General features: G+C 33.4%; 1 protein-coding gene across 13 annotated transcripts in view; it reads left to right on the top strand.

Moving 5' to 3' along the window:
• The window catches only part of NBEAL1 (neurobeachin like 1), a 187,033-nt gene extending 164,534 nt beyond the window's left edge, over positions 1-22,499 (top strand). For 10 of the 13 annotated variants that reach the window (XM_023542232.2, XM_023542233.2, XM_064286784.1 and 7 more), the window contains 7 exons: positions 1,219-1,391; positions 2,516-2,610; positions 3,982-4,098; positions 4,514-4,675; positions 5,594-5,742; positions 8,974-9,109; positions 11,678-22,497. In XM_023542232.2, the coding sequence (XP_023398000.1) occupies positions 1,219-1,391; positions 2,516-2,610; positions 3,982-4,098; positions 4,514-4,675; positions 5,594-5,742; positions 8,974-9,109; positions 11,678-11,779 (934 nt within the window). In that variant the 3' untranslated portion in view covers positions 11,780-22,497. Of the gene's footprint in view, positions 1-1,218; positions 1,392-2,515; positions 2,611-3,981; positions 4,099-4,513; positions 4,676-5,593; positions 5,743-8,973; positions 9,110-11,677 lie in introns of all 13 variants that reach the window. The other 3 variants (XM_023542231.2, XM_023542230.2, XM_064286790.1) reach the window with 2 other exon arrangements.
• Positions 22,500-22,765: the final 266 nt, after the last annotated feature.

Genomic DNA, 22,765 nt, shown 5'->3' with positions numbered 1-22,765 from the left:
GTTCTCGAACTTAATTATAATTTTATTTTACAGTGTTATTTACAAATAAGCCCTATTTTTTTTTTTAAATAATGTTTTATTGTGTTTTAGGTGAAGGTTTACACAGCAAATTAGGATTCCCTTTAACAATTTTATACAAACTGTTCTGTGCCAGTGGTTACAGTTTTCGCAGTGTGTCAGCATTCTGATTATCTCCATTCTGTTTGTTTTGTTCCCATTGATCTAGCTTCCCTTCCCCTCCTTGCCTTCTCATCTTTGCTTCTGGGTAAATGTTGACTGTTTGGTCTAAGCCCTATGTATTTTATGTAATAAGAATTCAGTGTTTACCTTACTTATTTTCTAAAAATGTTGAAAGTTTACATTCTAACTTAAAGTGATGTTTCCCTTAGACTGAGTTCTCTTAGCATAAATGTTTGTGTACATTTTTCCAGTTAAATCATATCTAACATTCATTGCTGTTTTTAGTATTTAAAGTGATATAATTATATTTTTCTTGTCTTTACCAACTAGCCTAAAATCTCATGAGATTAGAAACAACATCATTTTTACTTCTTATCCCACATAGGACTTAGTATTGTTGTGCTTAGCATAAGGCAGGCTTTAAGAAAATTAATATTGAATAAGAAAGTTCTGGAGCTTAAGTGTCAGAATCAGCCCTCATTTTCTGCACACACACTAAAGTGCGATTACTTCTTTGCATCTTTCTGCAGAATCTAGATTGGTTAAGCTCATGGGTGTTTTGGTTGGAAACAGGTAAAACCTAAATGCTTATTTTGGTTGGAATGGAAAACAATCTTCACGAGTATTGCTAGATATGCAGTTATCTGCCTGATTCATCACTATGTGGTAGATCCCTGGTTTTAGTTTACGTTTGATTTTCCTGGTCCTGGCAGATCCTATTTTGTCCTTATACTTTGAGGCTGCCATTTATGGAACTAACAATTTTATTAAATTGGCTTTGAAGGATAAGATTTGAACCTTTTTCACACCTTCACCACTTCTTTATGCTTAACCCTCACGACTATTATGTATATTTTTATTTTATTCCAAATATGAATGAAGTAAGACCAATGTATTTCATGAAAGTCTTTATCATTTATTAATAGGCATTTCAAATTGAACAGTTGGGACTTTTGTCTTTAGAGATATAAAAGAAATAATTGATACCAACCTAAGTGATCTTTTAAGGAAAAATCTACTTGTTATTTGTGCTTACAGAACTCAGCGTTGCATGAATGGTCCTTTTGCTCCAGGGCTGGAGGTCACTTCTAAGCTATTTGTAGTATCACATGATGCAAAGTTGCTCTTTAGTGCTGGACACTGGGATAATAGCATTCAAGTGATGTCACTCACAAAAGGCAAAATTATCTCACACAATATCAGACATATGGGTAAGCATTAACTTTTTTCCAGAAAAACCAAAGTTTCTTCATTTTTTCTGTCTATAAAAGTAGTGCATTAACCTTATAAAGAGCCCGAAGTTTAACCTTTGAAGCAAAGTGAACTTTTTGGCAATTCAGTATTATAGTATATCCTTTATATAAGAGTATCTGATGTACTTTAGGTATACCAAAGCAGCATATAAATACAACTTAGAGTGTCTGAAATATTTTTTAAAAGTCATTTTTTTAATGATATTTGAAGACAAAATGTTAATAAATTTAAATCTGTAGCAGTTAAAATATTAACTGCTGTATTACTCTGTTAACAGTAAAGCATGAGAGAGGTAAACTTCTTTAGTGTAGTTTAACCAGGTGCTTCTTAGTGCCACAGCCTTCAATGTAAGAATAAAATATTGAGTAGATTTTTTTTTCTAACAAACTATTCCAAATCCACTGCCATTGAGTCGTTTCTGACTCATAGCGACCCTGTAGGACAGAGTAGAACTGCCCCATAGGGTATCTAAGGAGCACCTGGAAGACTCAAGCTGCCAACCTTTTGGTTAGCAGCTGTAGCTGTTAACCACTACACCACCAGGGTTTCCAGCAGACCTGTTAGGGAAGGGAAATGGAGCCTGCTCCTGATTCTTTATCAGTGACTCCTAATATGTCACTTATCCCAGCTTTTTATAGTTCCTGAGAAATGCATATTACAATGTGGATTTATATATAAAATATATATACAGATTATGTACTGTTTTCCTTAAGGATACATTCTATAAGATTGTAATTCTCAATGGGAGTAGAAGGTGAGTGGGAATGAAACTGGAGAGGCATATCAAAATCAACTGGGGATTTATTTCAAGCTACCTAGCCTCCACCCAAGATTCTAATAAGCATTTCCAATCCCCAGCTCTACTCCTCACCCTCTAAGAAGTGTGGCTTCAAAGAAAGCTCTCCTAGGTGGTTTTGATATTGCTTCTTCCCTGTGTCACTCTTTCCTAATTCTTTCCCAACGTTTCCCTCTGTTAGAAACAACTGATTTAGTAATAGTTTGAACATAAACTAAAATTTCTCTTAAAAGTTCTGTTTCAGCAAAACAAAGCCATTTAATTTTTTTTTTTTTTTTTAAACAGATATTGTGACTTGCTTAGCTACAGATTACTGTGGAATACATTTGATTTCTGGTTCCAGAGATACTACATGTATGATATGGCAGATAACACAACAGGTAGTCACACATTTAAATGCTCTTGGATAAGATCATAAGTTCATTCTGGGAATACTGTTGAGATGTTCTCATAGGGTAATATATTTTTCTGTGGCTGTGAATGACTGTTTGAGCTCCATTGCATTCTCTCACCCCTCTTCTTTCCTATTCTGATCACTACATTTTTTTCTAGGTTTAGTCTCTGATTCATTACCGTATCTCCTATTACAGCACTAAGCACTCAGACTGGCACTCTTAAAAGAAGACAGATATGTCCCAGGTAATAGAGAGTCAAGGAGAATTTATCCACATTATATAGAGCAGATAGAAGGATAACCATAAGCAAAGCAAATACTATGGGAACTATTCCAAACATTGTGTAGCAAAGAAGGTAATATATAAACAAAGCATGCTAAAGACAGATGAAGAATCTTCTTTCTTTTGGAAGAAAACAACTCAGGGACAGAGACATATTTCTTGCAATAAAATCATGCTATTAGAAGAGCATAGAAATAGGAGTTAAATAAAATAGGAGTTCAAAGATGAAATGATAAAATAGCATTGTTGTTTTTAATTGCCATCAAGTTGATTCTGACTCATAGAGACCCCATGTGTGCAGAGCAGAACTGTTTCATAGAACTCCATAGAGCAGATTGCCAGGCCTGTCTTCTGAGGCGCCTCTGGGTAAGATTGAACTGCCAACTTTTTGGCTAGTAGTCAAATGCTTAACTGTTTGTGCCAACCAGGGACTCTTGATAAAACAACATAATAAGGTGAAATAAAAGGGAGGTTGAAGAAGAATCAAACTAGACTAAAACCAATACCATTATAAATATAATAAACCCTAAACAGAAGTGGAAAGGAACAGATTTGATGGGGCTGAAAATCAAATTAATGGCATGGACAAAGATTTAGGGTAATCACAGTAAATACGAATAAAAAAGATAAAAAGATTAAAGCATTTAGAGAAAGAATTATAGCTATAGAAATCAAAAACCAGTGAATACAAAGATAATTGACATCCTTGAAATAGAGACTTCAATACATTGAAAAGAGAAAGTATTCAGAGCTATAATAAAAAGTTTCTTTGAAGTGAAGGAAAAATAAGTCTGCAGATCAAAATAGCGAAATAACATACCTAAAACAATTAATACAAGACAATCACTGTTGAGACCATTCAGATTAAGTTTTTGAGCTTCAAAAGATTTAAGAATAATTTGGGAATCCAAGAAGAAAACAAAAGAATAAGTAGTGCTATGAATAATTCAACGGTAAAAATGTGTTCCAGCGTTATTTTGTGATTAGAAAGTTTAAGGGGCAACATATTTCTCATTATAAAAAAAAAGCCTGCAAGAAAGTATCTTTACCTTTGCTTTTCTCTTTTAATATTAGGGAGGCATTCCTGTCGGCTTAGCATCTAAACCCTTTCAGATTCTGTATGGACACACTGATGAGGTATTGAGTGTCAGCATCAGCACTGAACTAGACATGGCAGTGTCAGGATCAAGGGTAAGATTTCACCTTTTAAAAATACTAATTATTTTTTCTCCAAATTCATAAGTAATATTTATGTTTTAAAAGTTTTTCTAGGAGAATTGGTAAAAGTACAGTTTTTATATCATATTTTTGTAGAACTTCGTGAAAATGGAGTAATATAAAAGAAAAAACTTAAAAAAATAGGTTCTATTTTGGAATTTTATTGTTCTTATTGGTTAACAGAAGAGGGCATTCTGTAAGGGAAAATACTATTTGAAATTTCAAGGTTGAAATTTTTCCTACGGTATATGCAGGGTATACCTTTGATGGAATAATCCTTTTTTTTAGTTCTGTTCCCACATAGCTTTCTCCAGCCTGCTTTCCTTTCTCCCTTTTTTGCTATTCTTTTCCTTTGTTCTTTTCCTTTTCTAATATTTTCTCTTTGTAGGATGGCACCGTGATTGTATATACCATTCAGAAGGGTCAGTACATGAGGACTTTACGACCACCTTGTGAGAGTTCTCTGCTTCTGACCATTCCCAATTTGGCTATATCTTGGGAAGGACATATTGTCATCTACTCTAGCATTGAAGAAAAAACCACCCTTAAGGTATATCATATTTCATGCAGTAGGGCTAGGCTGTTCAGCTTGGCTTGTCTTTCCTTCTCACATTATATATGAGGCATTTCGTAGAAGTTAAGAACACCGTATTTTAAACAGGATGTTTTCTTGTCATCATGTAATTATTCGTTCCTTACCATTTTTTTTTTTTTTTTTTACCATTACATGGGCTTCTACCACAGTCTTGGCTGTACATTTATACTTTATTTTAGGTATTTCTATTGCCCTGTAAGGAGTTGTGGTGGTACAGTGGTTAAGTGCAGGACTGCTAACCAAAAAGTTGGCAGTTCAAACCCACCAGCCACTCTGTGGGAGAAATATGTGGCAGTCTGCTTCTGTGAGGATCACAGCCTTGGAAATCCTGTGTGGCAGTTCTACTCTGTCTTATAGGGTTGCTATGAGTCGGAGTCAACTCAGCAGCAATGAGTTTTGATTTTTTTATTGCTTGTATAACACATGGTTTCAAAAATAATTTCTGATGACATAGGACTTTGACTGTAAGCTTAAGTGGAAATTGTAGACAACTTAAATTCTTTTTGAACAAGGCAAGGTATAAATAAACTGAATTTTATATATTTATTTTCCTGTCAATCATGTAGCTTTTTAAAAATTAAGAGAATTTTTTTAAAAGAATGTGGGTTTGTTTTTTTTTTTAATTGGATGAGATTTAGTCCTTTTTTTGGAGGGAATGAGATTTCTTGTTTAATATTTATTAACTTGATTATCTGATTTTAAATCACCGTAATAATATTATAATATTGTTTACACACTCTTTTTAAAAATAACGATAGTTTTATTCCAAAGTTTAAAAAACCCAGTAATCATTCCATTATAATCATAGTTTGACAATATAAAAACTCAGTTTTTATTTGAAATAATTAAATTTTTCTCATCTAACCTTCGCAGGGTAAGAATACATTGCATCTGTTTTCTGTAAATGGCAAGTATTTAAGATCTCAAATCCTGAAGGAGCAAGTCTCAGATATATGTATAATTGGAGAACATATTGTCACGGGCAGCGTACAAGGGTTCCTGTCTATAAGAGATCTCCACAGGTAAATTTTAAAAAGTGTCACTTAAGAAAAAAGGTGGTAATAATTTCAGCCTAGAGTGGAAATCAGGAATCTAAGGTTTCTAATTTTTTGGTTTATCAATTATTATGAAAAATGCCTTTTTCGGGAAACTCTGAAGGAAATATGGGCAGCTAAAGTATTCCTAGATTAGTAAATGAAATACATATGTATTAAGAAAATATTTAGAGCCAGCAAAAAAAATTATAGCGCCAAACTTGGGTTAAGGATTTGGAAATTGTCCAAATTATGGCTCGAATTACTATAAACTAAATTTTTAAGGCTAATGTATTTATGCATGTATATATTTTTTTATGTATATGTGTGTGTATACAGTTGGGTAGAGAAGTCTTTTGTTATTTAATCCGGTGAAGAAGAAAGATGTTTAAATAGTGGATATATATTCTTCATATTTAGTAGCTTGTATACCCAAAGCAGGAGAAGGATCTGGTGATCCACTCCCATGAAGATTATAGCCTAGAAGACCTTTCCAAGCAGTTCTGCTCTGCCACATGAGGTCGCCAGGAGTCAGAATCAACTCGATTGCACCCAGCAACAGCATACACAAAACTGCTGTTTCCTATGTGCCCCAAGTGCCTTCTTTCATTTTCTTCTCTTCGCTTTTTAAAAATGTATTACAGCTTACTTACACTCCTCAAACTATCTTCAGCCCCCTAAAAACCTTCCTTAGAAATAATTTCCTGGTTCAGAGTGTTTTATCTTAATTACATGTATATCAGATTCACTTCTATACCAAAATCTCCTAATTATGTTGGTCTTTTCTTTCTCATTTTGTCATTCTTTCTCCTGTAGCAGACCATTGAATCCCTATTCCAATTATATCTTTCCAACATTTTTTACAACCCTGGTTTCAGGGTACTGTTCGGAGAATTCAAAATTTGAAAAATCAATGGATCTTTGAACAGTTCAGTCTAGAACACAAGTATGTATGTCATAGGATTCTTCATTTTTTAATCATTAAATAAGTGCAAGTATTTTTCATAATGGATATTAGACAACGCAAATAGACCAGTTTTATTGACCTCCATCACCCCATTCTCCCTCACACACACTTTTTGAGGATTTTGGCTTTCCTATCCAACTTTCAAGGAGCCCTGGTGATGCAGTGGTTAAGCGCTTGGCTGCTAAATGGCTCAAACCCATCAGCCACTCCATGGAAGAAAGATGTGGCAGTCTGCTTCTGTAAAGATTACAGCCTTGGAAACCCTTTGGGGCAGTTTTGCTGTGTCCTGCAGGGTCGTTATGAGTCGGAATTGACTCGACAGCAGTAGATTTTGGGTGGCATCCAACTTCCAATTAATAATCAAAGAAGTGAAAATCATCTAATGAGAGCTGCTGTCTTCTGAGTACTGTACTGCTTACTCATAATAACTGACTTAGGAGAGTTTCAGACTAGTTGAGGACATAGTAATATAGTATGTATTAATTAGAAAAGTCAAAAACTAGCTTATGTGGTACTAGTTATATGTGAGCCCTGGTGGTGCAATGGTTAGGAGCTCAGCTGCTAACCAAAGGTCAGCAGTTCAAATCCACCAGCCGCTCCTTGGAAATGCTATGGGGCAGTTCTGCCCTGTCCTATAGGGTTGCTATGAGTTGGAATCGACTAGACGGCAATGGGTTTGGTTTTTTTTTCCTACAGTTACATGTGCTCAAGCATAGTAATGATTGTGAAGATGGTGCAGGACCAGGCAGTATTTCGTTCGCTTGTACATGGGGTTGCTAGGAGTTGGAACCAGCTTGAAGACCTAATAACAATTAAATGTGCAGGAGGAATTTGATGACATTAAGGATTACTGTGGATCTGAGTAGCCAGAGGAGTCTTTATGAAGGATTAGTAGGAATAGAAGTGGAGATGGAAAGAGGGAGAGCAACCTTCTAAAGGTGGGAGTAGTCAAGATCTGAGAAAATAAAGAACAATGGCCCAGAGACAGCAGTGAGCACAGTATGTACTGTGCTGGATTTCAGGGATTAAGGCAAGGCTGGAACAAATGCCCACTGACGATCTGAGGCTCAGAGAATGGTGGCTGGTGCAAGAAATTTATCTCTACCTGTTTTAGGTAGGACACTGTCTTAATTTCCTAGGGCTGCCATAAACAAAATACCATAAAATGGGCAACTTCAAAGAACAGAAGTTTATTGTCTCACAGTTCTGGAGACTAGGATTCTGAATTCAGTGTGCAAACAGGACCATGATCTCTCGGTCCATTCTGGGGAGAGATCTTTCCTTGTGTCTTCCAGCTTCTGGTTGCTCCAGGTTTCTCTTGGCTTATAGATATATCTTTACATGGTATCTTCCTCCTGTGTGACTCTGTCTCTGTGTCTGTTCTCTCCTTTTATAAGAAACATCTCAGAAGGGATTAGGACATATGCTACTCAGGATGACTTCATTAATTTAACTGATAACATCTTCAAAGAAAGAGCCTATTTCCAAACCAGGTTACATTCACAGGTGTAGGGGTTTGGACTTAAATATATCTTTTAGGGGGACACAATTCAATCCATAATAGACACAAAGGACAGGACTCTAGTTAATTTATAGACACAACCATATGTGTTTTCCTCCTCACTTTGTCTCTCACTTTCTTGCTAATCCCACTAGGATCACTTTGCCAAGGGACCCAGAAAACCAAACCTGTTCCTGTTGAGTGGATTCTAATGCATCTTGACCCTATAGACAGAGTAGAACTGCCCCATAGGGTTTCCAAGGAGCAGCTGATCGGTTCAAACTGCTGACCTTTTGGTTAGGAGCCAAGCTCTTAACCACTTTGTCCCCAGGGCCCCTCCAAGGGAACAGATATGGGTTATTAACCTCAGACAAATGATGAATCAAAAAGAAGATTTGTAATAGTAGAATGGATTGGACAGTTGAAGAAAGAGTAAGATTCTTTAGAGACTAAGGAAAATAATTTTAATATGTTAGGTTGGTGATTACTTTATTAATACTTACTGGTTGGGTATATATTGTTAGATGGAAAATGTGTAGAATAGAGCAGAAAGAAGCTTTTTATCAAGAATTTTAAGTAATGTTCTGAATGTGGGCCCTTAGGTGAATCACTTAGACTTTCTGAACCTACATTCTAACATTTATAAAATTAGAATGCAGAACTAGATGATTGTTATTTTCCAGGTATAAATTTCTGTGAATTTATTATATATCCATGTAATCATGTGTATATTTTTTTATTTCTCTTCTAGTTTGAATCTCAGCATCAACCCATTAGCCATGCGATTGCCTATCCACTGTGTTTGTGTAACCAAAGAGTACAGCCATATTCTTGTAGGATTAGAAGATGGCAAATTGATTGTAGTGGGTGTTGGCAAGCCAGCTGAGGTAAAACTTAGCATCAAGAGTTTCCTTTCTCACACTGTTGTAGATTCCCTTGGTTCTCCTTTGGTCCAGTTGTGTCAGAAGTCACCATTATGGATGAACAAATTAAAAAACAAATTTGATTTTTCAAAGGGTGGTAAATGAAAAGGGGATAAAGCTATTATTCAATAGTGATATTTATATTATGATATAACTGAGAGCACACACTTGGCAGTTTCCATCTACTACTCTATAGGGATGAGAAAATTCTTTTATTTTCTGTCTTTCCAAATATAGATATGAGATCACTTCTTAGATTTTCAATACATAAAGCCTTTATAAAAAATGAAACGTAGGCTCAAAAATATAACTCTCTGCTGTAACAAATACTCAGCATGACTGTATGTCAGTTTTCCTTTTGTAAAACCAAGATTTTTTTCTTGGAACTAAGAATATGCCCCATATAACGTGCTTATTCTCAGTGAGTTTCCTGTGGTTATTATAAATTTACTTGCCAAAAATTTATCAATTCCTGAATACTTAAATATCGTAAATCTCATACTCTTTCCTAGGAAACTGTATGGCTATACTCCCAGTAATTTAATTATTCTTCTGGAGAATTTATTTTATTACATAGCATCAAATTAAGCATTATAAATTTTTAGCATCATCATCTCCCTTTTCTGAGAAATCTAGCAGTACGACATCTGTAGGGGTTATTGAAGGAAAAAAAATTACTATCTCGTTGTCAGTGGTTTTATCCTCTATCAGAGAAACCATTTTTGTTTTATAAGTATTTTAAAATTTCTTTAGTCATTATAGCTTTTTCAGAGTATTATTTTAACAAAGGAGAAGTTTTGCTAAATTAAAGTGACTGCAACAACATGTAGTTTCAAACATAATAGTCCCCTAAACAATGTCGGCAACTCTATACTTCAGTGTTCCACTTATACTTTAAGTATGTTTCTATTCAATGCTAATTGAGTTTCTTGATTAATAACATTTCTAAATAAATATTGCCTAATGTCGTCTACTAATATGATGATCACTTAAGAAATCTGCTCAGACTTTACTCTGAGTTTGTTTTACTTTCTGTGGTTTCAAGTGCCTTTTAAATTTGTCCTCCCCCAATTTATCTGCTTCTGATTCTACTGAAAATTTTTTACACGAGATGACTACTACATGTTTTCTTTTAAAAATTGATTGGAAAAAATACACCTAAGCAGCTTCATTTTATAAGCCTAAATTAATGTTTTGTAATATTTTTGAAGTATGATAATTTGCCCTTGTCGAAAGATTTATATAGTCTACAACACATAGAATCTGAATTGTGTATAGATAGATTTAGAATAAAACTGTTTTCTATCTGTTCTACAGCTTTGAATATATCAGCTGAATTATGGTTCTACTTTTGTAAATAATCTTATTGGATACTTAGACTTACAGAATTAAAATCTCATCTGTTCTATAAATATGACAGTATAGAATATTAAATAGATCAATATTTAGTTATGAAAAGGCACATGTATATTTCAAGGTTTATTTTTATTTAAAAAATCAAATTCTTGATTAAGTGTTTTTTAAATCATGTATCAGTTTTATATACTCTACTGTCAGTGTGAAATTCTTATTTATAAATACAGCGGTAAGGGTAGTAATAGATTAATGAAAGTAATGTTTCAGAAAATACATCTGGAAATGAAAATGCAAAATAAGCATACCAAAAGCTGTCCGTGTCTTTCCACGAGACTTGTTTTTTATCACTCCAGTAAATGTACCCTAGAAAAGTAACCATTCAAGAAAGATGGCAGAGGAATCACCATTAAAAAGCAGATTGCACTTAGAAAAGTAATTCCAACAATTTTGGCAAGAATGACAAATGTTTCCCATGGTTTTTTTTTTTATGTGTTTGTTTTTGTCCTGCCTAGAAATGTAAGCACTTTAAAAAGGGTTTTTATTCACTGATTCAGTTAATATGTAAATAATATTTGTTATTTGCTGGGACGTGTGATAAGTAGTGCAGATTTAATAGTGGACAGAATGGGATTCTCACCTTCAAAGAGCTTATTCTATTTTTTTCCCTAAATTGCTTTTTAACATTTTATCATTGAAGAATATATTTTGAAATTCCTACATCATTTTTTTTAATTAGTTTTTTTGTCAAAAAATCATTGTACTTTTTTTCTTATCCTTTGATTGGCATTAATAGTACTGCAAATCCAGGACCCAAATCTATGTGTTTTGTTGGCTAGATTGAGTGTAGTATGACAAGCTTATTTTAATGAAGCAGTATGTGTTTTTGTTAATAAATAAAATAAGGAATCTGGTAATTTTGACATAACTGGGACATTGAATTAAAAAATTTCCACATTGATATTAGACCTTTTTCAACTGAAAGATATAACAAATGTTGTAGAAGCTTTTTTAAATTATTATTTATCAAGAATCTCTAAAATGTTAATGAATGATTGTACTAACAAAACCTATTTCTTCTTCGTTCTAAAAAAATCAGTGCCTTGTTTATCAATTTCATTTATTCTTTTTTCCCCTTAATAACATCTGTTCTTCATTTTTCTGGATTACTTTAAACAGATGCGTTCAGGTCAGCTTTCTCGAAAATTGTGGGGATCTAGCAAGCGACTCAGCCAGATTTCAGCTGGAGAAACTGAATATAATACTCAGGATTCCAAGTGATTGTTATTTCTGTCTTCTGTCATAGATAACTAAAATTGATTTATTGCTTTGTCACTTTAACCAATCTCGCAACTATCTGAAATGTTTCAGGGCTTTATTTCTGAAAATCATTTAGGGATTATCAAAATTTGGTATGATGTGTCTATACAGATATAGGTTGTATTATTATTCATTTATTAAATTTCTGATCAGATTTCTTGAACCCAATCATAACTAATTCTTGGTCTGTACTAAATTGGAATTTAGAAAATATATTTGATTAGGTTTAGTGGCCCATTCCTAAGAATCAGTAATCAAATTTTTTTAAAAACAAAATTCAAAAAATGAAGAAATTAGGCCCAATTTGATTATTCTAAACAGCAAAGTATTAGGTCGAGAGACATGGCTTTTAATACGTTCTTTGATCATTTTCCTGTTTGCTGACCACCATATAAAAAAGCGCATCGATTTATTTATGGGACTCCTGATTGAAGGTAATATTTTAAAGGTATTAGTTGCACATTTGGATTTTCAAAACTCTGTATAAATTCCAGGCTTCCATGATAAGATGAAAATAAGAATATTGAAACTAAGACATTTGGTTCATTCCACTACTTGCACTACTACTTAGCACATTACTATTGAGGATTTATTCAGAGGTATTATTATCCTTAAATAATAAAGGTTGACGAAGAAGAGGAGAAACTAGAGATATATTTTACAGATGTCGTACATTCAGAGCATAATTAAAAATGCTGACTGTGATTTTGACAGTTGGGTCCTTCAGGTAGCATTTGCAGCATAATTTATATCTGCAGAGTTTAAAATTTCTTAGATTTTTCTTTACTAAGCAAATATTGCAGGGCTTTTCCCCTAATAATTAGCAGAGTTAGTAATAATATCCAAATATATTACATCTTTACGTATGACTTCCGTGTGACTAATGAATGAACTGAAAAGACATGCATAATTTATACTAGTCATTTAGATACAGTACTTTTTAAAAATACATGCTTCTATTTCATGTTATGTTTAACTTTTAGGATTACTGTTAATTTTATTATATATAGCTAAATGTTACATTATGTATTTATTACTCAAGATTTTAAAGTGAAAGTTCGATTGATTTAATTTAAAATTCAAAGAGATCATTACACCTCATGCTTTCATCTTTTGAGTTAGTTTAGAGAGCTTTTACAACTAATTGTGTTCTTAATCTGAGATTCCATGGGTTTGGGGGAATTTATGCATCTCCTGAAATTGTGTGGAAAATTTGTATGTTAACTGTGCTTTCAGCAAATAATGGTTCCATGGCTTTCTTAAAGGGTTCTGTGATCAAATTAAAAAAAAAAAAAGTGAAGGAAGGGTTAAGAATATATTCCACATATCATGTCCAGTTGTCTTCTCAATTGAATCTTTGAGAATATTTCCCTCTGCAATTCATCCCTCCTGTTGACCACAGTATCTAGTACCCTTTTCTTTACAGTCCTATGAGTGAGTAAAATAATTTAAAAAAGAAAATCATTCTGTTTGGGGAAGCCTTTTTTATATGTAGATTTTGTTTTTACGAGTCAGGAATAATAAAAAGTTATAGAAGAATTTGCTTTCAAATAAATTAAATCCTATGTTTTATTCAATAAAAATATTTATGTTTTAGAGAAATAACTCTGCAATAAACTAATGCAGGAGGTGTAAAATAGAGCATTTGTAAATGTGAAGGTTTCCTTTTTGAAGACTTAAAGAATTTGTATAGAAAAAACTCTCAAACCGAGTCAGTAGAGATAATTATGATTTATAAGTAAGATAAATTGCTTCCAGTAGCTTACTTCATTTTATTTTCATTTTTTTATTTTGTGGTTTATTTTGCAATTTCACATCAGCAGAACCACCATGATTGATTTTTGATTTTTAAAATACTGGTTTTAAAAGCCTCTCTAAATCAAAAGTTTGAACATCTTTTGGTTATTTATCCAGAGATTTTGTTGTAAAGATGCCTTCTTTGTTCTCTGTGTTTAAGATCACTTAATATAGGTTTTGCAAATTATTTTTTGATGCTTATAAGTTACAAAAAACTGTACTCATATTATCAGAGAGAAAAACCTTAAATTTATGCTGTTCGACAGTGCTGCTTTTTATTTAGGTGGAGAAACTGAACAAGCTTTATTCATTTTATAGCACAAAAAGGAAGAAGTTCTGTTCACAATAGAATCGATATCTTCGTAGGGTAGTACTAGATGTTCAGAACAGTAGAATTACTCTTTTTATTACTTCTTCCAGAAAGTAAAAATCAAAAATGTGGAATTTTTAAGGAAAATCCTTGAGAATGCTAACAGCTGTCTAAAAGAATGGAACTTAAAAGTTATCTCCTAAAATAAATACAGTAGAACTATTCACTGAGTAATATATTCCTCTTTCAAACAGTGTAGCACACAGAATTAAAACTCACTAGATTAAATCACTGGAAGCATACACTTTTGGGGAGTCTGATATATTTAAATGTTATCCATAGAAATTATTTCTATATTGTGTAATGAGAAAAATTAATAATACCATTGCAATGGAATAACAGATGGGCATTTCAGTTGATGAATATAATATCTCTACTTGGCTGTTACAAAGTCCCTTGTCTTTGTATAACGTTTTGTCAGCTTTTGTTTCTTGACACTGGTGATTATGAAAATAAAAATCAGCATAGTGGTGATGGGAGAGTTCGATGCTAAGATACTGATTTTACTTTTAGAAAGTGAGATCAAGTATTAAAACATATAGGTGTCCTCATTTAGAGAATAAAGAAGCTTTATAAAAAATTTTTTCAACTCTCCCAACAGTATTCTGTCATTACTTGCATAAAATTGGAGGATTGAAGGAAAAATAGATCATAGCATGGAGATAAAGGAACATATGATATGTAAAAAGGAGGCTTGGCCAGTTGTTGAAATTCTTTCCTTTTATCCTGTGAGGCTTATTTCAGCCATGAAGAAATTTCTATCAGTTTCCGTTAGGGTACAGTGCATCCTTCTGTAGTAGAAAAAATGCCAATTCACTTTGTCACTAGCAAGAAATATTAGTGAAGCTTCATCTTTTTCTCTATTTAAGGCATATAAAAGTTATCCTTCAAAAAACTGGTACTGAGAGTTAATTTTATGCTTCTGAAAAGAATGAATGTACCCTCTTAGTTAAAATATAAATTTGAAGGTTGAATCTTAACCTAGGACTTTTTGTATTTTGTTTGAATAGGAGTAAGCAGGGAGAATTGTTAACTTGGATTCCAGATTTTTATTTAGTGAAGATAGAGATATGGCCTTTGCCATGTACGTTTTATATAATTATTACTAAATAAATCACTAATGGAAATCTCTTAGTTGAATTTAAAGAGGTTAGCTCCTATTTATATATTTATATTTATTAAATGAGTGGCATTGTCTTTACCACATTTCCTATGAAAAGCTGCAAGTGCATGGACTATATTAAATATAAATATTAAATAATATACAACATATATGTGTATGTGTGAGTGTGTGTGTGTGTGTGTGTGTGTGTGTGTAAAAGTTGGTCCCTTCATATATATTGTTAAACCTGTCTTCCAAAAATAGGTTCTTAAGCCTGTCTTCAGGATACAGGATACAATTTTTGATTAGGATATAAGAATTGAAATATATCCTTTTTCTTTCTAAATCTAATCTCTTATGTTTTCTTATATCAGCCAGACTCCTAGGTTTTCCTAATTATTGTTCATCTTAATAACTGAAAGTTTTTTTTTCCCAGTAAGTGACCATTACCATTCTTAATAAATATCCATACTCGATATTCTCTATTTGCCTATTCATATATCATATATACTCAACATTTGATTTGTTTCAAACTTTGGCCCCATCTAGAACATTGTTCCGTAGAGTTTTCCCATATTTATCAGAGTCCTGGTGGTGCTTTGTCTGATGACATTAAAAAAAAGTTACCAGTCATCATTTTAATTTTAAAATGTTTACTTGGCCACACCATCTTTAATTTGAACCTAGCATTTTCTTAATTGTTCATGCCATTCAGACTTGTCCATGGAATTTTATGAATATACAGATGTCTAGGCATTTAGGCATTAGTTGGGACTTTCTGAATCTCTTTACTTGATATTAAAAAATATGTATCTCAGGATTATTACATCTTAAAATGTTTTCATCTATAGAAATTATGTCCATTCATTTTTATAAATCAGATAAAATATTCACAGACTTATTTGAAAATTGGCTTAATCATTTATCTTATAGACATTTTGTCTAAAATTTGTTGAGAATGTCTTTATTGTCTTCATTTTACATGCCACAGAAACAACCAAGTTTCCTGTTTAGTTTTATTATTTTTATTATGAACTCTCTTCAGGTCTTTTACATTTGAAAAGTTTAGCTAATATTTGCCTCCAAGAAAGGATGTCTGTTTGCTAGTATTAGTGCCTACTGACTATCAGTGAATATTTTGCACACTTGAATTAGGTAATATTTTAAAGTGTTAATAAAAAGTGTAACAAAATGCTAAATTTAAAAATAATATATTTTGTAGACTTGAAGCTTGTAATCTATACAAGTTTCCTAATTAAAAAACATTGGAAAAAATTCTCCAAATATTCCTGATGACTTTTGTATGTACAGCCTCTGTATGGAAATATTCTTTATTTCATATGAAGAGGCCTAGTATTACAGGGAATAACACATTAACGTTTAAGTTATTCAGGCCTAAACTGGAAATGACTCATTTTACTAAGTTAAAAATGTAAGGCCATTTTAGAATATATGAGTTATGGAATTTTCCACAGTGTAAGAACCTGTATAAAAGGTGGCTATATTATCAGATACTTTTCTGGTAGATTGTGGTAATTCATAAAACACAGCTTTAGATTATCTCACTGACATTTGTCATAGGTGGGTGGTTTCCACATACATTGAAGGATTTGAACCTATAAAAGTAATGACTTTAGTGATAAGCAAAGGTCAGAGATACAGCAGTATTTACCTTTGTCTTAATGTTCATACCCTTATTATGACCTGAAAATTTAGAAGGAAAAAAACAAATAGAAAGTCACTAATTCAACATTTTTTCCATGGTACACTTTTAATATGTTTCCTTGGAAACTTCTTTTGCAAATATAACAACAACACAATTTTGTCATTTAAAGAATTGCCCATTCATATTTCAGAGTCGGCTAATAGTGGAGTTGTGTTTGTGTGTGTACGTTTTTCCATTCCACTTATAAGATGGCTATCTCATTTAAAATTTATTTATAACTTTTTGAGTGTACAAAATGATTGTCATTTTCAAAACAATGTAATTTGAAAATAAGAAGACAAGTTAGGACTTAGATTGAAAAATAAAATTATATTTTATTGAATAAAATAAAAACGATTTTTAAAAAGAAGTCTTATTCCAATTGGACCTTTTTGAATTTTATTTTGGTAATATCTTTCAACTAGAGGTTCTTTCGTAGTCAGTGCTATTAGCTGACGTCAAGTCTATCCCAACTCATGGTGAGTGCTATCTTTGTTTATTCTTTTGGAAACATTTTTCCATACTATCCAAGCAGTGCGTTTGACGATTTAGTCATGGGCTCAACCTACAAATTCATAAATGCTACTCTTGAATTTTTAAAGGGAAAAAAGCTCTTATCTGTGATAGACAATTATTTTGCTCTTCAGAATGCTAAAATTACTTAACTCCATCAATAGATACTTTGAAAAGTAGTTCTAGTAGGGAGATAATCAATGCTTAGATTAACTGAAACAATTTCAGCCTCATAGTTTCTTATGTAAGAATCGAAGAGAATAACTATTTTTTTCTTTGGAATTTTAATTGCTTTTCCTAGATAGTTTTTTAGTGATATATAGTTTCTATACTCCTTCCAAAATTATGTCATATTAAAGTAGATATTACTGTCAAAGATCTTTTACATTTTAGTTTTTTTTTCCTATTCTGCTATTACTACTTTCGAAAACTGTGATTCATAAAACAAAAATTTTTTTGTGGCTACTGCTTACCTTATAGTCAGCTTTACAAAAAAAGGGGAAAAAAAGTTGTTAGAACACCATGTGCCTGCTCTGTTTTACTCAGAAACTCAACAGATATGACTTTCTTGCCCTCAATTGTGTGCTTTCATAGACTTGGGGTACAAAAAAATTCACAAAAAGTAATCAGTAGACTTGGCCAGACAGCCATTTTCTGTCAGAATCATTGCTATAGAGTGAATCTATTAAGGCAGAAAAATACCAAACATATTTGTCTCTTTTGTCAGTTTTTCTGGGACCCGGATTAAACAAAGTATTTCTACCATAGGAGCATTTCTATCATAGAGGGTGACAGTAACTTGAACGCATGTATATGCACATAGTTCAATTCAAAGGGGGAAAAGTTGGAAATTCAGAACGACTGTTTAAAAAAAGTACTTGGAAATTATGCTGCTACTTAGGTGTTTAAGGAATTCAAAAAGTTGTGTAGCTATTAAAAGATGTTTCTTCTTATTCTACTGGAATTGACTATGAAAAAGAGAATCTTAGGCCTTATTTATATCTAATTATTGATGTACAAACTGTGACTCAGTGGATATTTGTATGCCAAAAAAGATTTTAAAAGTTGAGCAAGATTTAGATTTAACAAAGATATATGAGTATGCCTAATTTTGATTATCATTCTCATTATCATGAAGTTACTGTTAGTTTGGTGCAATACATTCTTTCCTTCCTTATCTTTTTAAAATGAATTACATAAGATGTATGTTTTATTTTATTTGTTACATCGAGTGCTGTTTTAATAATTTTCAATGTGTGTATATGAGCTAATGTTTGATTTGTTTTTCTGTATAGCATGATTGAAAATAATAATTGGAAATTTTGCACTTTTTTTAGTCCCTTGGAAATTTGTATTCTAGCAGTTTTTAAGAATGTACGTTTATTTTGTACATAATAAATTAGCTTTGTATATGAAAATGGGTTTGGATCAAATAAAAAAATGATGTTACTTTCTTTAGTGGATTTGTAATTCCCAATTTGTAGTATCTGATTGGAACTTAGCCCTGGCTAAGTCATTAGAGGAGGCAAGGAATTAAATGTAGTATTTGTTAAGCAGCAGATTAATCACTGCTGCTTTCTTATTGCATAATTTCGTATGTGGTCCTATGTTCACAAGGTCAATGTTATGTTCATTGACCAGTTTTTGTCAGCATTTAGCCTTTCGTTTAAACAGCACCTTGAAAACTGTCAATTTTTTTATCCTAGCTAAGAATCATAGCTGTAAATCTCCATTTGTGGGTAACCAAATAATACATTTAGTTTTTTTTTTTTAACCTTTATTTCCTTTCATAATTGAGATCTTTTATTCATCATATTTTGGCTATCTAAACATTGACGTAATCTTTCTGTTTTTTGTTGAGGTTAATAGAACCTAAGCCATAGTAAGACAGAAGCCAGACTCTGTTCCAGATTTTTGCTTGTACTTTTGTCTCTAGATCCAGAATAACAAGACAACAGACATGAACATTAAACTTTATCTAGCCCAGCACCATCTATGCTCTTTACTACACTTTTATTGAAGATACTTCACTAGAACTGAAAACTTCCTGCATTAATTCATCTGGTGAAATTTCTCAGTCACTGGACAATCAAAGCCAGGTTAGTTACAGGTTCAATTCAGACCACCTTGCTTTTGTGAAGCAAGTCCAGTAAAACTATACCAGGTTTCAAATAAATATGTTTGTTTCACACAATAATATTGGAACTCATATTTTTTTTGCCATATAACATCCGATCATCCATTTGATGAGAACTGTAGATCAAACAACTTTTCAAAAGTTTTTTTTATTGTGTATTAACATTTACTAATACTTTATTCAATACTGAACTTATTAGAATGACTTTGACAGTCCATTCAACTTTTGTAAAACTCTTTACCTACGTAGCATAGCATGTAAGTTGTATTTATTTGAAAGCAATTCAAGTATAACTTTGCAGAGATTGAAAGAGTTAGAGGAAGACTCCATAAATATTGTAAATGACTGTTAATTACACTGTATTCATATCAAATTATTTTTGAAAGGTGTCTTCATACATTATTCAGTTGTTAACATATAGCCTAAATATTTTTAAAAGTTATATATTTTCAGAAGGAAATCCATGTGCCGAGTCATCGTATGCATATGATATTGTGATTATTAGAGAAGATGAAGATAGATTTAATTATTCAACCTAGAACAATAGTTTCAGAATCTGTTCAAACATTATTTGTCAGAACACTACCAAGGAAAGTCACAGAGGCCTTTACAGATGGGAAAACACATGAGAAGTTGCTTACATGAGAACCTGAACACAAGGTCAAAGAGGCGGAAAGGACATTGACTACCTAAAAAGTAGGATCCGGCAAATTTTACAACTGAAAGGGAATGTGCAGGTCATCTGCAACTTATACTTGAGGTGTAGAAGTTTGAGGAACTTTAATTTGAGGAAACTGTAAATTCATATTGAAAGTGGAAAACCATTTCAGATACTTTGGTTTTCCCATATTGGTTAAATATGTAGCGGTTATATTAATAATTTTTTTTAGAGCCACAGTAATACAGAGGGACTCAGCCAGTTGCAGACTTTCTCAGGATGGTATGACCCCAATGAACCTGCCGTATTTCAAGATCTAGCCCCATAAGTATCCTAAAGATGATCAAGTTTGGGAATGCTACTCAACACAAATTCATGAGAGAGTGACTCTATAGAGTACAAATTTACTAATTTATAATGCAGTATTGTAAAAATGGTGTGGAGGGAGCACCTGATCTCCTCTAAGTTCACAAGGGGGAAGGAGAATCAAGATCAACAGCCCAAGGCTCATTCCTATAAGGCAGAGGTCAGACATGCCTCCTCTCTCTGCCATCTTTACCAATTCTGACACCAACCGTCTCTCCCACAGCACTCTTCACTTCTCTGCTGGGTTCGATAATTCACTGCGGTGGCCACACACAACTCACAGACAATGCTCACAATTATGGGGCTTATCAGGGAAGTAAAAGGTTACAACGCAGGCTCAGGAACATTCAGGATATAATTCTTCCATCAGGACTGCCTCTTCTCTGCCGTGCTGCAGGCATGCCTCTTTCTGGCCCCTCAGCTTCTGCCCTGCTCAGGACAGTGTTACAAAGGTCTTCTAGCTCTGCTGGTTAAGTGCCCAGAGGCACCCCATTCCACCATTAAGCAAGCTCTCAGTCAGTTTTAGCTCTATGGGTCCACAAACCTAGCTCCATCAGGTGGCTGGAGGCACCCTACTCAGCCAGCAAACCTCCTGCCTGAAGGCGCTCAACTTTTTTTGTGGGCCGGGAATCCCACCGCGCTGTCTCTTGCAGGTCTTTCCTGCCATCGTTTTCCTGCCACTGCTTCTTTCCATCTTTTGTGTGACAGCTCTCTGTCTCTCAGTCTCCTGGTTCCAGGAGTGTCTCAGCGCCGGGATCCCAGGACCAAAGAGTGCGCTCTTGCTCCTGGCTGTTCTTCCTCGGTGGTGGTGGAATCCTCTTTCCTGCCTATGAGATGGATCGTTTCAAGTCCAGCGGGATAGCAAAACTGACCAATTCCCTTGGTGGACCACAATTACCCTATTTGCACAATCCCTTCTAGTTACTTGGGTGGGAGTTACAAGACCATGGCAAGAATGGCCACACAAAAGCACACCACAAGTATATTAGCCAGCCCTGGGGTGGCACAAATGGTTAAGTGCTAGACTAGTAACGAAAGGTTGGCAGTTCAAACCCACCCAGAGACACCTCAAAAGTAAGGCCTGACAATCTGCTCCTGAAAGGTCACAGCCTTGAAAACCCTATGGAGTGTGGTTCTGCTCTGCACATGTGGATCACCATGGGTCAGAATCGACTCGATGACAACTAACAACACTACCCAGTGCTCATACTCTCAGAAGACAACCTTCGTTCCTTTATTTCTCACAATTGCCTTATATACCATCAACAGATCCCACTGTTTTTAGGTTGCTATTTTTTAAATATATTAAAACAACACATGGGAGCACCTTGAATACATTATTCTGAGTTAAATAAGCCAGACACAAAGGGACAGATACCGTATGATCCCACTTACATGAAATATCTAGAACAGGCAAATACATAGAGACAAAGTAGACTAGTGGTTACCAGAGGCTGGGGAGGGGTATGTGGAGTTATTGGTCAATAGACAGGGTTTCAGTTTGGGGTGATTAAAAATTTGGAAATAAATAGTGATGCTTGCAAAAAAAAAAAAATTCTTCTGTATATAAATTATACCTTTTAAACCTGGAAGAAAAAATTTTTTTACATCTATCCAAGGACTACAATGACCCAAGACAATCTGATTTAGCATTATTGTCAATAGTACACAAATGATGTTAAAATCTTGATTATAAAAATAATAATCTTCCTGAAATGAAGGGAACAATAAATGTTTGAAATGAATGTATGTTATGAATCATGTATCTATATTTTATTACTCACCCAAACATCACTATACCATTATAAAATACTCAAACATGAGACAATTAAGTTCAGCTATCTTTGATATTTTGCTGACCTTCAGTCATAAAAACCATAACTTTACACATTTTAATTTTGTTACTGCGAAAGTTTATTTTTCAGGGTAGAAAAATAGAATACCATTTATTTAACATTTTGTTGATTTGTGACTTATTTTGACATACGCCAACCAAATCTACACCAATATCCACATCTCCATAAACCTTTGGACTTCTCCTCTACAGCAGAAGTTGGCAAACGTTTTCTGTAAAGTGCCAGATAATAAGTATTTTAGACTTTGTGGGCTATAAGGTCTCTGTTACAACTACTCCATTGTGTCATTGTAGCATGAAAGCACCCACAGACAATACGTAAATAAATGAATACGACTGCTCCAATAAAACTTTATTTATAAAAACAGGCACCTGCAATCCTTAGTTTCCTAACCCCTGCAATACAGTATGCTAGTAAATTTCTGACATCCAACTTGAATGACT

This window comes from Loxodonta africana, chromosome 6 (assembly GCF_030014295.1).
Source record: "Loxodonta africana isolate mLoxAfr1 chromosome 6, mLoxAfr1.hap2, whole genome shotgun sequence".
Classification (NCBI taxonomy): domain Eukaryota; kingdom Metazoa; phylum Chordata; class Mammalia; order Proboscidea; family Elephantidae; genus Loxodonta; species Loxodonta africana.
The sequence above is the reverse complement of the archived record's forward strand: the minus strand, read 5'-3'. Positions and strand labels throughout refer to the sequence as shown.